Raw genomic sequence first — 13,838 nt, forward strand, 5'->3', positions numbered from 1 at the left:
GACTAAGGAAATTGAGTTTAGGGAGGTTAACCAATTAACTCGAGATGTTAACCAATTAACTCAAGCGGGGAAGCCAGAGATTCAAAGCCAAGCAATCTGCCCCCAGAGCCTGTTCTTTACCCGACTCCTAATAGTTTTATGTCTCTGATGATATGTGTTTACAAACATCTAACATATATCTACATTTAATTTTTGTAAAGGTACCCGATGCACTTGTAAATGACAAAGCAAGAAATCAAGAATCATTATAAGAAATCAAGAAAGAATCATCAACCTACCCAAGTATATCTATGAAGACCTTCCTAAAAATGATTATTTTCAATTCTATCCTTTGAGAAAATGACTCAATTATCTTCGAAATTAAAGATGCCGTGATGTTTCACTACAAATACTTACCGAGCCACCCAAGCATGAGCATAATTCACACTATTCTATGTGTTATAAAAAGCAAAAAAGCTATGATCTGGAACTAAACACACATAAAAATACAATTTAAAGATTAGCATTGGGGCAGGGGATAAAATTTTTTGAACAAACAAATAAAGTAGCTTTGTAAAGAAGACACTTACCTTCCTCTTGACATCGGAGCCCAGGCTGAATAAGAGAGACCAATAAAAACTCATCTCCAGGATGTAGTACCAGTACTGAGATGGCAGCAGGGGCTGAGAAAAATAAGGGTATTCACTACTTTAATGTCGCCATATAAACAACTCATTTTAAGGATTAAAAGTATTGTTCCTATTTATGTTACACAAAACTCTCCCAAATAATAACGCTTTACATTTCAACTTCTGAAATCGGAGATAATATTTTGGGATATTTTATTTCTCAAAGGGTGGACAAGAATTTCAAAATCAAGTTAAACGTTTTATTTAAATGTGAATTAACTACAACAGGTGTAACTGCCTTATTTAGTTGATTGAGAGTTAAGTTGGAAAAAGCATTCAAAAATATCGACTTAAGGACAAAGACTAGTCTGTTCTGCAGGTCCCACGATCTACCTTGTTTCATGTTTCTTGCATGCTACTCAAAATATGATATCCTAACCTCTTTTCTGGTGATGGGCTGGTGATCTGAACTGGTCCAATCTCAAATAGGAGAGTAATAAAATATACAGAGTTATTTAAGTACTCAAAACACGTCTTCTGAAAATAAGTGAGATTCCCACAACCAGGACTTTCTCTAATATTGTTACAGTGGGTAGGGTGGGTGCTTATTTTAGCTAAACTGAGATATTATCTCACTTGCTGTGCTGGGTTGTTACATTAATGACCCCAACAAATCTCACCTTCTGCTATCATTGCCCTCGCATAGTCTCCTCCCACATGACCATGAACTGGTTCTTGGGTGTTGGTCAAGGGGAAATGGCAAGTATGATGCAAGCAGAGACTTCCCAAGCACCACATAAAAAACCTGAGCTATCCCACTGGACGCCGTAGAGTAGAGAATCAAGGTGCTCGCTGCCAAAAAATATGAATGAGGACACCAGGGACATGAGCCATCCCCTGGCCAACCTACTGACCGCCTGAAAATGCGTGCATGAACCCAGCCTGTGACCACATGGAGCAGTACCACTCAGCTGCGCCTCACCCAAATGGTTAACCCAAGCCATGAACAAGTAAATGGCGTTGTTTTAAGGCACTGTTTTGGGGATAGTTTGCTATAAACTAATGCAGAACTGGTATGCTTGTGAAGTTAAGAGTAAGTTAGAGGTAGAAGCTGGTAACATCGGGATTTGGCCTAGAGAATGCCTAAGTACCTTATGGTCTGACCTTTTTCGACTTTTAATACTGAGGCTGACACATTAAAAGGAATAATTTTCTGGTCAACTCATAATCCTCGATAAGGCCATAAAAAATGAGACAGAGTTTCTGCTTTCTTCTATGACAAACGGCTTGTGTGAGACTAACTCTCTTAGTGGGAACAACTAAAAAAATCTGGATAAAATACAGAAAGAATATCTGTTTGAAGGCATCAGAGATAAACCAAGGCATCCGGAAGCTATGAAGCCAAAGTTTCAAAGAGAAGAAAGATACCTTGAAGTGAATCCTTTCTTTCAAGTGAATCCTTAATTCAAGAAGTACTAGAAACACTAAGCAGAAAAGACAACTACATCTATGTGTAGCATAAAGTCTGCATTTGCAAACTTACACTCAATGTGGAGACCAGAGACTAAGAAGCAGCAGAAGCGAAGTAGGACTTCTGGCAGCCTAGGAAGTGGTAGGAAGTACACTGGTGTTCGGGACCAGCCTAGGAGAAGGAAGCCTGGGAAACACTGTAATCTGTCTGTCAGTCAGTCGGTCGGTTGGTTGGTCGGTCTGTCTGCCTGTCTGTCTGTCTATCTATCAATCAATCATCTATCTACTTACCTACCTACCTATCATCTATCTAATGTATCTAATCTATCTGTCTGTCTGTCTGTCTGTCTGTCTATCTATCTATCTATCTATCTATCTATCTATTAACCATCTATCTATCTATCATCTATCATCTATCTATCTAATCTACCTATCTATCCACCTATCTATCTATTTTCAAGACTTTTATTAAAACATAGCTAGCACACAATAGTGCATTGGTTCCAAGTGCACACCCATTACTTAACATCCATACACCTAAAGAAGCGATCATCACAAGTCCAGCAACCATGTGACACCACACAATGCCACCACGATACCACTGATCACTGACCGCACTCCCCACAGTGCACACATTCCCAGGAGCCACCGCTCTGAACCTGCAAGTTTAAACTCCTCATTCCCCACAACCCTTTGCCCCGCCTTTTTGATTTTTCAGTGATAACTGACAGTCGATATTGCTTTATGTTAGTTTCAGATATATGGTGGTAAGACATCTATATAATTTATGAAGTGATCCCCCCGACTAGTCTAGTACCTGCCTGACACTATATATACTTAGTATCATGTTACTGATTATATTGCCCATGCTTCGCATCCTCGTGACTTTCATAACTACCAATTTGTACTTCTTTATCCCTTCACCCTTTTAGCCCCGTCCCCCCCTCCCATCTGGCAACCCTGTATCTATGAGTCTGTTTCTTTTGTTTCTTTTGTTTTTGAGATTCCGCATATAAGTGAAGTCATATGGTATTTGTCTTTCTCTGTCTGACTTATTTCACTTAGCATAATACCTTCCGGGTCCATCCATGATGTCGCAGATGGTTAAGATTTCATTTCATTTTATTTTTTTTATGGCTGAATATTCCATCACATGTATGTACCTCCTTTTCTTTATCCAAGAGTCTATTGATGGGCACTTAGGTGGCTTCCATACCTTGGCTATTGTAAATAGCACTGCGGTGAACGGAGGAGTGCATATCTTTTCGAATTAGTGTTTTGGATTTCTTCGGATAAATACCCAGAAGTGGAATTGCTGGGTCACATGATAGTTCTATTTTTAATTTTTTGAAGAACCTCCATACTGTTTTCCGTAGTGGCTGCACCAAGTTGCAACCCCACCAACAGTGCACGAGAGCTCCTTTTCACATCTTTATCAACATTTGTTGATTTATTGATGATAGTCATTCAGACAGGTGTGAGGTGATAGCTCATTATGGTTTTGATTTGCATTTTTCTGATGATTGGTGACAGTGAGCATCTTTTCATATGTCTATCTGCCATTTCTATGTCCTCTTTGGAGAAATTCAGGTCCTTTGCCCATTTTTTAATCGGATCGTTAGGGTTTTCCTTTTAATTTATTTATTTATTTTTGGCGTTGAGTGAGTTCTTTATAAATTTTGGATATTAACCCCTTATTGGATGTATCATTGGCAAATATCTTCCCCCATTCAGTAGGTCATCTTTTTGTTTTGTTGATGGTTTCCTTTGCTGTGCAAAAACTTTTTAGTTTGATGTAGTTCCATTTGTTTATTTTTTCTTGTGTTTCCCTTGCCCAAGGAGATACATCAGAATAAAAATTACTAAGAGCGATGTCAGAGAGTTTACTATATATGTTTTCTTCTAAGAGATTTACATTTAAGTTGTTAATCCATTTCGAGTTTATTTTTGTATATGGTGTAAGAAGGTGGTTCAGTTACATTTTTTGCATGTATCTGTCCAGTTTTCCCAACACCATTTACTGAACAGGCTGTCTTTACCCCACTATATATTCTGTACTCTTTATTCATAGATTAATTGTCCATATGTGCGTGGGTTTATTTATGGGCTCTCTATTCTGTTCCATTGATCTATGTGTCCGTTTTTATGCCAGTACCACGCTGTTTTGATTACTGTAGCCTTGTAATATAGTTTGATATCACGTATTGTGATACCTCCAACTGTTCTTCTTTCTCAAGATTGCTGGTGACTATTCAGGGTTTTTTTTTTTCCTGGCTCCATATAAATTTTAGAATTATTTCTTGTAGTTCTGCGAAAAATGCCATTGGTATTTTGATAGGAATTGCATTAAATCTATAGATTGCTTTGGATAGTATGGACATTTTAATGATGTTAAGTCTTCCTATTCATGAACACGGTATGTGCTTCCATTTATTTGTACCTTCTACAATTTCTTCAATGTCTTATAATTTTCTGAGTACAGGTCTTTTACCTCTTTGGTTAAATTTATACTTAGGTATTTTATTGTTTGATGCAATCGTAAATGGGGTTGTTTTCTTAAATTTCTCTTTCTGATAATTTGTTATTGGTGTATAGAAATGCAACTGATTTCTGAATATTAATTTTGTACCCTGCGACTTTACTGACTTCATTTATCAGTTAATAGTTTTTAGGTAGAATCTTTAGCATTCTCTCTGTGTAGTATCATGTCATCTGCGAACAATAAGTTTTACTTTTTCCTTTCCAATTTGGATGCCTCCTATTTCTTTTTCTTGTCTGACTGCTATGGCTCGAATATCCAATACAATGTTGAATAAAAGTGGTGAAAGTGAACATCCTTGTTTTGTTCCTGATCATAAGGAAAATGCTTTCAGCTTTTCACCGTTGAATGTAATGTTAGCTGCGGATTTGTCATACACGGCCTTACTATGTTGAGTTATGTCCTCCTTATTCCCACTTTGTTCAAAGTTTTTATCATAGATGGATGCCGGACTTTATCAAATGCTTTTTCTGTATCTTTGATATGGTCATACGATATTTTTATCCTTCATTTTGTTCATGTTAATTGATTTACAGATGTTGAACCAACCCGTCATCCCAGGAATAAATCCCACTTGATCGTGGTGTATGATCTTTTGAATGTATTCTTGAATTTAGTTTGCTAATATTTAGTTGAGAATTTTTGCATTTATATTCATCAGGGATATTAATTTATAAATTTTTTTTTTTTGGTAATTTCTTTGTCTGGCTTTGGAATCAGGGTAGTAGTGGCATCCTAAAATGAGGTTGGGAGCCTTCCATCAGCTTAAATTTTGTAGAATAGTCTGAGAAGGATAAGTGTTAATTATTCTTTGAATGCTTGGCAAAATCCATCTGGTCCAGGACTTCTGTTTGTGGGGAATTTTTTGATTACTAATTTGATTTCGTTAGTAGCGACTGGTCTATTCAGATTTTGTTTCTTCTTGATTTAGTCTTGGAAGATTGTTTGTTTCTAAGAAGGTACCCATTTCCTCCAGATTGTCAACTTTGTTGATATATAATTGTATGTAGTATTTTTCTTATAATCCTTTGTATTTCTGTGGTGTCAGTTTTCACGTTCATTTCCGATAGTATTTATTTGGGTCTTCTCTCTTTTTTTCTTGACAAATTTGGTTAAAGCTTTATCAATTTTGTTTATCTTTTCAAAGAACCAGCTCTTGGTTTCACTGATCTTTTGAATTTTTTTTTTTAGACTCTATTTTATTTATTTCCATTCTGATCTTTATTATTTCTTTCCTTCTACTCACTTTGGGCTTTTGCTGTGGTGCTTTTTCTAGTTTCTTTAGGTGTAAGATCAGACTGCTTATTAGAGCTTTTTCTTGTTTCTTGAGGTAGGGCCTGTATTGCTATGAATTTCTCAATTAGGACTACTTTTGCTGTGTTCCATAAATTTTGGGTCATTATATTTTCATCTTCATTTTTCTCAAGGTAACTTTTGATTTCATTGTGAACTCATTCCTTGTATAGTAGCACATGACTTAGCCTGCATATGTTTGTGTTATTCAGTTTTTTTCTTGTACGTGATTTCTAGTTGCATACCATTGTGATCGGAGGAGAGGCTTGGTATGATTTCAATATTCTTAAATTTATTGAGACTTGTTTCATGGCCTAATATGTGGTCTATCTAAGCATCTTTATGATTATTGTTTTGAACTCTGTATCTGATAAATTGCTTACCTCCATTTCATTTAGTTCTTCTTCTGAAGTTTTCTCCTGTTCTTTCATTTGGTACTTGTGTTTTTTTTTTTGTTTGTTTACTCATTTTGGCTACCTCTCAGTGTTTGTTTCTATGTGTTAGGTAGATCTGCTATGTCTCCCAGGCTTGGCAGGGTGGCCTTATGTGGTCAGTGTCCTATGTGGCTCAGGAGCACATTATCCCTGGTCACCTGAGTCAGATTCTCCAGGTGTGTCCCTTGCGAGGGTTGGGTGTGCCTTCCTGCTATAGTTGAGCCTTGATTGCTGTTGGCACATCAGTGGGTGGGACTGACCCTCAGGCTGACTGGCTGAGGACGGGCCACGCCCACAGCCTATGAGCTCTTGTGTGGCGGCTGATCCCATGGCATGGGAATTCCCCCCAGTAGGCTCAGGTACCTGCTGAGACCACTCTTTGGGTGTGCCACTTGGGCAAATCAGGTGGTGCTCTGTTACGGTTTGAAGCTGGCTACCAGGTGTATTGGTTTGGGGGCCGCTTGGAAAGGGCTTCTGTGGAGGCCAACGTCAGCCATTGCCTGTGACTTATCCAGGGTTACCAGGTAGGGGTTACAAAGTGATCCATAGTTGATTGCTGCCTGTGCTGAACCTGGCATGTGGGAGAGGTCACGTTGCGAATCAAGGCTGGCCGTCACTAGTACCAGGCTTGGGTCAGCTTAGCAAAAGTCCCAGAGAACCCCTACACCTGCTACCACCTGCCAGCTGTCTGTAAGGCTCAGTTGCTGAAAGAGCCTTGGGTGATATGGGTGGTGTGGGAGTTGGGTGGCACAGGATGTCAGGGAGTCACCAGCATGGAGCAAGTGGTTTTCAATGGGTCATGCAGATTCACATGTGGTGCCAGTGCTGAGCCTGGGGCCTCTCTGTTTAAAAGTCTCAGGGCACACCGAGGCCAGCCACTGCCCACCTGGGGCCTGTAGGTCACCCAAGAGTTGTCCAAGAAAAACTGCAATACGGGCCATCAAGGGCTGCATGCCAGGCGCAAAAAAGACTCTGGCGTTGCACAAGTTGAGTGAGGCGGAGTTCCATACAGTCACCAGGGTGGAGTGAATGGGGTTCACCAGGCCAATGAAAATTCAGATTGGCTGGGGTGAGAGGGGTGAGGGGCTCCACATGAGGACAATGGCAGCTGTCTATCCAGCCCTTTTCCTGATGCCACTCAGTCTCTCACTGTATGTCTCTGGCACTTCCCTAGGCACTGTTCCTCTGCCAGAGCCCAGGGTGAGCATCTAAGGGTAAGAGTTTGTGTGCGGGCCCTTTAAGAGGATGCCTGGATTTCCAGTTGCCTTCAATCTCACCCAGACAGATGGCTGACTTTCACAGCCAGATGTCGTGGGGCTTGGGCCCCTCACTGTTTAGGGGGACATCTACAGCCAAGATATCTCTACTTATTCTCCACCATCACATGTGGGTACAAGGCCAACCTTGCTTCTTGTCTCCACCTCTCCTATCAGTCTTGAGATGGCTCCTTCTTTATATCTTTAGCTATTGGACTTCCGTTCATCTCGTCTTCAAATGGTTCTTCAGGGTGATTATTATATATTTTAGTTATCATTTTAATGCTGTCATGGGAGGAAGCAAGAACAGCGTCCACCTACTTTGTCATCTTGACCAGAACCTATTATCTTTTATTTAAAACCAATATAAGAAACATCCCAGGAAGATGGGTGAGTTGTAAATACATCTGCCCTCACGAAAAGACTGGAGTCCACAGTGAATCAGCTCAGTCACAGAAAAACATATAGGTGATCTGTCTCTACTTTAATTGCCTAACGGAGGTGAAAGACAATTCTCTTAGGAGGAAGGTAACATCATCCTGAGCATCTATAAATTTTCATAAACAATGTCTGTCATTCGATCAAACATTAGCAAGCATAAAGGTACAGGATAAGAAAGAGAACAGACACATGGGCGATAAAGATATTGGGCTTCTCAGACTGGGACTTTAAGAGAACTCTAAATACTTGGTTAAAACGTGGGACATTTCAATAGATATGGAATCATAAAAAAAAAAAAGAACTAAATGAAAATTTGAAAGCTGAAAAGTACAATAACTAAAATTGAGAACTCAAAAGATGTGTTTAATAGTAGATTAGACACTGCTCAGAAAATCACTAGTGAACTGGAGAACATAGAAGTAGGAAATTCCAGAACAAGGAAGAGTTTGATTTTATCCTACTTGCAAGTTAGCTTGCCAGTTCCATGAATCCTGATAGAAAATATGAGACCACTGGGTCGGAGATAAAGGATAGCTTGTTACTCACGGTAATACTGTTGCCAGAATATCAAAATTTGTGCCAATTCTCCTATCCCAATTCCCACGGGGTTAATATAAAGCACCTATATCAGCGGACAATGTGAGGGGTCTGATCACTGAAGTAAGGGAGGGACTTACCTGTTTTGGATAGCCATTCCACACCTCCCAGAGGTCATATACCCAAGGTTTCTGAAAAGACAAGGAGCCGAGTGAGAAAAAATAAGTTTGTCCAAGTCAAAGGCTGATTTCGACAGAAAACATAAACTCTTGCTGATGTCACGGATGGGTGGCAAACACCACAGTAAATGCATTTTTGTCACCTTCCTGTTGCTCGTGCTGAGCATCTCACTCCCTCCGTAGGTATTCACACATGTTCCTATACAACGCCACCGTGACATTCACAATTTCTAGTGCGTCTGGGACCAAAATCGGTCCTATCTCACAGAGCAAATTATTTCAAAGAATCATTCTGAATAATTTCTAGCGAGATTGTTAAATTATGAGAACCAATTAGATGACTGCTTCCGTAGTAATAAAAATATCTTGATGTATCTGCGGCAATAAAATATCCTAAGAGAAACCTTAAAAGAATCTTGAGAGAAGTCTCTAAAAGCCAATCATCTTCTATTTTCTGTGAATGATTCACTATTACATTTACACGTCACTTGATGAGATAATCGTTTAATCATTACTTAAACAGACGATGCAAAGGGAATATGGAAAGAAGAGATTTTGTTTTTGATGGGTGAATGATGAAAGTCTTCATGGAACAGTGGCATCTGATATGGGACTGGATGAAATGTGACAGGCAGAGAAAGAGGTGGGAAGGGTAAGGCGTTTCTGTCAGAGGGAATAAAACGTGTTAAAATCCAAAAGTGAGGATGCACCAGGTTGTCAGGAGTCCAGTTTAGTTGTTGCATGGGTTGTGTGAGTGGAAATGGAAAGAGATTATGTTTAAAAATTAACTTTGCAAATGCAAAGCTTAGTGAAGGCTTCGAAAGACAAAGACAGATGCAGAAGTTGCTACTCCTCTAGGCATTCTAGAGATTAGAAGTTTAAGAGCTAGTCATCTTTTGAAGTATTACATCCTAAGGAAATCACAGGCAGGAATCATAAAGATTAAAGGCAGGTTCCAATCAAAGATATCAAAAAGACAACTTACATCATAAAGAAACGCAATTCCAGCGATAGTAATCATTAAGTAAAATGCAAATCGCCAGCTGCCAAAAAAAAAAAAAATCTTGTAAAGGTGATTGACATTTTAGAGAAAAACATTTGGTATAACAGAAAGAACGAACATTCTGGAGTCAGACAAATCTAAGCTGATATCCTAACTCTGCCACTTGTTAGATGGCTATGACTTTAGCTTGAGTCACTCAAACTCAGGGAGGCTTAATTTCTTCCTCTGTAAAATGCAAATAACAAAACTTAACGAAAAACATAAAAAGAGGTGAAGATAATATATGGAAAATATCGATCGCAGTGTCTAGTATGAAGTAAACAACAATAAATGGCAACCGGATTATTACTATTATTGTGCTTAGCCCAGTTCCTAACACAAAATAAGTGATGGTTTGATATTAGTATTAACTAAACACTTATTTTGTCCTCATTTAATTCCCAGTGAAAAGGTTTCTATGTGGCCAGACTTTAGTCTTGTCTCTGAAAAGCATATTTTGAAAGAACGCTTTCCCCGTTGTATAGAGGAAGGCCTATAAATTAAGAGACTTAAAAGAGTCAATAAACAAAGCGCAAAGAAGATTATGTGACAACCAAGAAGAAATAAATACCGATCGAATATTTGCTGTTATTAAACATTTTTTTTTAAGATATGATATTGGTGTGGCAATTATGTTTAAAAGTACTGTGGTATGTATCTTTTAGAGATCTATATTAAAATATTTATAAAGGAAATCACACGTTGTCTGCTCTCTGCTTTAAAAGTGATCTTTAATCAAAATTGCATGAATGTGGCCGAAAGGTACCAACTTCTAGTTACAAGGTAAACAGGTCCTGGGGGTGGGATGTACAGCACAGTCACTGTAGACGGCACTGCTGTGTGGTACATCTGAAAAAGGCTAAGACAGTAGATCCTAAAAGTTCTCATCATAAGAAAGAAAGAAAACTTTTTTTCATCTTTCTTTTTCATCTATGTGAAATGATGAATTTTAACTAAACTTGTAACCAATATATGTAGGTCAAGCCATCATACTGTATATCTTACATTTACACAGTGGTATATGTTGATTATATCTCAATTAAACTGAAAAAAAAATATGACCCATAAAAACAGCTGCGATGGGGGAGAGAAGCAGGTGGGGGCACAGATGACCCAGGATTACCTCGAGCGGATCATTATTAAAGTTGGTGATGGATACATAGCATAATAGTCTTTCTAATTTTGTATATATTTATAGCTTTGCAAAGTAAAAAGTTTTTTTTAATTACTGCTATTTTATGTAATGATTGCTGAAGCAACAATATTTAAAAAATATTTGTTCCTTACATTTGTATAACTTGCCTATAAGATAAAATAAGAAAAGAGAATATCTACATAGTCTCACTTTACAGACGGAAAACCAGGCTGACAAAGGCTCGGACGTGTCCCCAGCTAGCACGGCTGAGCAGTCACACAGCCGAGGCCGAATCTTTGGACTCTGAATCCAGCAGTGTTTCCTGAACGTTGTCACATAAGCTAGGTGACAGCTTTTCTTCATGGCTTGTTTTGATTGAGAAAAAAGTGGGGTTCGCTTACTCAGAAAGTTAAACCGTAAACACACCCAAAAGGCCTTTTATAAAATGAACTTGTTTTATTTATGGCGGGTCCAGCAAAGGCTCACGCTTAGATGCGGGGAGCATTTCCTGGGCTCCCTGCTTATCTTGGCCAAACAAGAAGCACAAAAAAAGGGAGATGGTAAGCCCTGCCAGCCCCAAAGGGAGCCATAAGCTGAGGTGGCACACCTCGCATTACGTGTTTCTCAAACACATATCGACCCGTTGACCCTGTGCCAGGCACGTGTGCCATACCGCGTTTTTCTTCATAATAAGCTTATGAAGTAGGTACTATAATCCGCCCCCTTTGACGGATTATTGCCTCGTTCTCATGACTACCCTAAAAGTAGGTAGGATGGACACTAAAGAACACGGAGGTGAGAGAAACCGCATGACCCATCTATGGCTGCACAGAAACGGTCAGATCCAAGAATAAAATTCTAAGTTTCACACCTTTCTGGACCAGTCCTGGTAGGCTTCATCGCAGTATGCCCGCGGTTGTCACGGTGTCCATGGGGGGCCCCTGACATATTTTCAGGATGACCCTGGAATGTGATGTGACTCTTGCACTTGTCCCCTGACAAGCGTACAGTGGAGATTCCCACAGGCCACGCGACATGCGACATGCGATGGCATCGCTGCTCTGACAGCTGCTGAAGTGTGTGCCTGTGTCCTGCGGTCTTACGTTTTATAAATGTCTCTAATTCCTAATAGTGTAATCATCAGCAGGTATCACACTAACAAGCAAACACTCTTCGAGGTCTTTTAATAGTTTTTAACAGAACGAAGGGGCCCCGAAACCAAAAAGTTTCAGATCCGCTACATATCCCTAGCGACAAGAGGTTCGGGGACGTACTTACTGACGCCTCTTACCTGCTTCTGGTGACCCTAAAGTGGCAAAAGTTCCTCTGTTACCAGACAAGGCTGAGATAAAAAATAATTGGGAAGGGAAAAAAACCCTCGGAAAAAAAAATCCAGAAATTGACTAGTCGGGTCCGAACACTACAGCTGAAAATGAGAATACATGGTAAACTCAGGGAGGAACTGGGCAGAGTGACCTTGGGCCAACGGGAACAGAAGGTGACAGAGCCAGAGATGGGGCTGAGTGAGAGGCGGAATAGAGCAAACAGGGGACTGGCCCCAGGGCCAACCCGGTCCTCACCTTGGGGTACCCCCCCCATACACATGCCAGGTACTGAGAAGTCACTGGGTCCTGTTCTAATGAACTCTCATTGCTAAACGTAATTGCTTATTAAATAACAGCAAAAAAAAGAGGTCAGCTAATTATGCAATCTGACTTAAACATAAAGGATCTACTAGGAATTAAAGTACTTAAATGCTGTGAAATGGGGTTCAGGGGGCATTACAGGAAGTAAGCGAGGACATAATCCACTCAACTCAAGCTGCTCGCAGCTAACCCGCCCCCGTGCTGCAGAGGGGCTTCCGCCTGTCGGGGTCATTTGGAAGAACCCGGGGCTGGAAAGTGAGGTTCCTGAGGTTTCCAAAACACCCGGGGTGGGCGTTTCTTGCTGAAATTCCTGCAGCACACCCCAAAGCTGAGGGCATGAAGTGCAGCCCCCCGACCCAACGAAAGCATTTTGCTTTGAGCCTATTCGTTTAGCCCATAACCACGTTTAGCAGTTTTCCGACTTGGAAGAAATCTGTAACATAACTAATGAGTAAGACGTAGCTTAAATTTTACTTGCGGGCCCAGTCCTGTTTCTGGAATGCATTTATAATTTCCTGCTGCCGTCAAATCACATTTTCTTTTCCTATGGAAATCTAACTCATTCTTCAAGGTCCAGCTCACACCTAAGTTTTCTAAAAGGTCCTTTTCCAGCATATTCAGCCCCATAGACACCATCTCCTCCGAAAGTCCACAGCACAGGTAAACGTGACTGGGCCGCAGGTGTCCAGGGCCATGTGCCTCTGGGCGTAGTAACTGCAGATGCCGTGGTTTCATAAGCGATAGTCTCGTCTTCCTGATGAGAGGTTTAAGGCCAATGTCCGAGCCTTCCACTTTTCCTTCCCTCTTAAAATCGAGAACCGCAGACAGGTAGGAGGGCGCCATGTCCAGACAAGGCATCGTACAACCCTCTGCAGTGCCTGGTGGCTGATTATGGCAACCTGAAATCCCCTCCTTTAGCCTGAACTCTGTGGCCCGCTTTCAGTGGACTCACCAGCAGCCAGATTCCCAAACGTCAGGCTCTGTTGACCCGGTTCCTTGCCACAGGGGTTCCCTGCTTGCTAAGAGGAGCATTCGGTGGCAAGGGACAGCGTGAGGGAGCACAAGGTGTATCAGGAGAAGATCACAGGGCCGGAACGCAATGGCCCCACCAACAGCCAGGTCCACAGACTAGATGGACGCGTAGCTTCTCATCGGTTAAATGGGGCTAGAACCCTCCCTGACTGCCTCACGCTGTTGCTGGGACATCGAAGAGCGTTTCACTGGAGTACGAATCAGCTCGGAGGTAGAAAATCAGCCC

General features: G+C 40.6%; 1 protein-coding gene across 1 annotated transcript in view; it reads right to left on the minus strand.

The window, feature by feature from the left end:
• The window catches only part of CERS3 (ceramide synthase 3), a 69,571-nt gene that overhangs the window by 40,442 nt on the left and 15,291 nt on the right, over nt 1-13,838 (minus strand). The window contains exons 4-6 of the mRNA XM_039844095.1: nt 9,743-9,800; nt 8,719-8,769; nt 570-662 (exon numbers count right to left, since the gene is read on the minus strand). Of these exons, the coding sequence (XP_039700029.1) occupies nt 570-662; nt 8,719-8,769; nt 9,743-9,800 (202 nt within the window). The remainder of the gene's footprint in view (nt 1-569; nt 663-8,718; nt 8,770-9,742; nt 9,801-13,838) is intronic.

This window comes from Pteropus medius, unplaced genomic scaffold, assembly GCF_902729225.1.
Source record: "Pteropus medius unplaced genomic scaffold, Ma_sr-lr_union100, whole genome shotgun sequence".
Classification (NCBI taxonomy): domain Eukaryota; kingdom Metazoa; phylum Chordata; class Mammalia; order Chiroptera; family Pteropodidae; genus Pteropus; species Pteropus medius.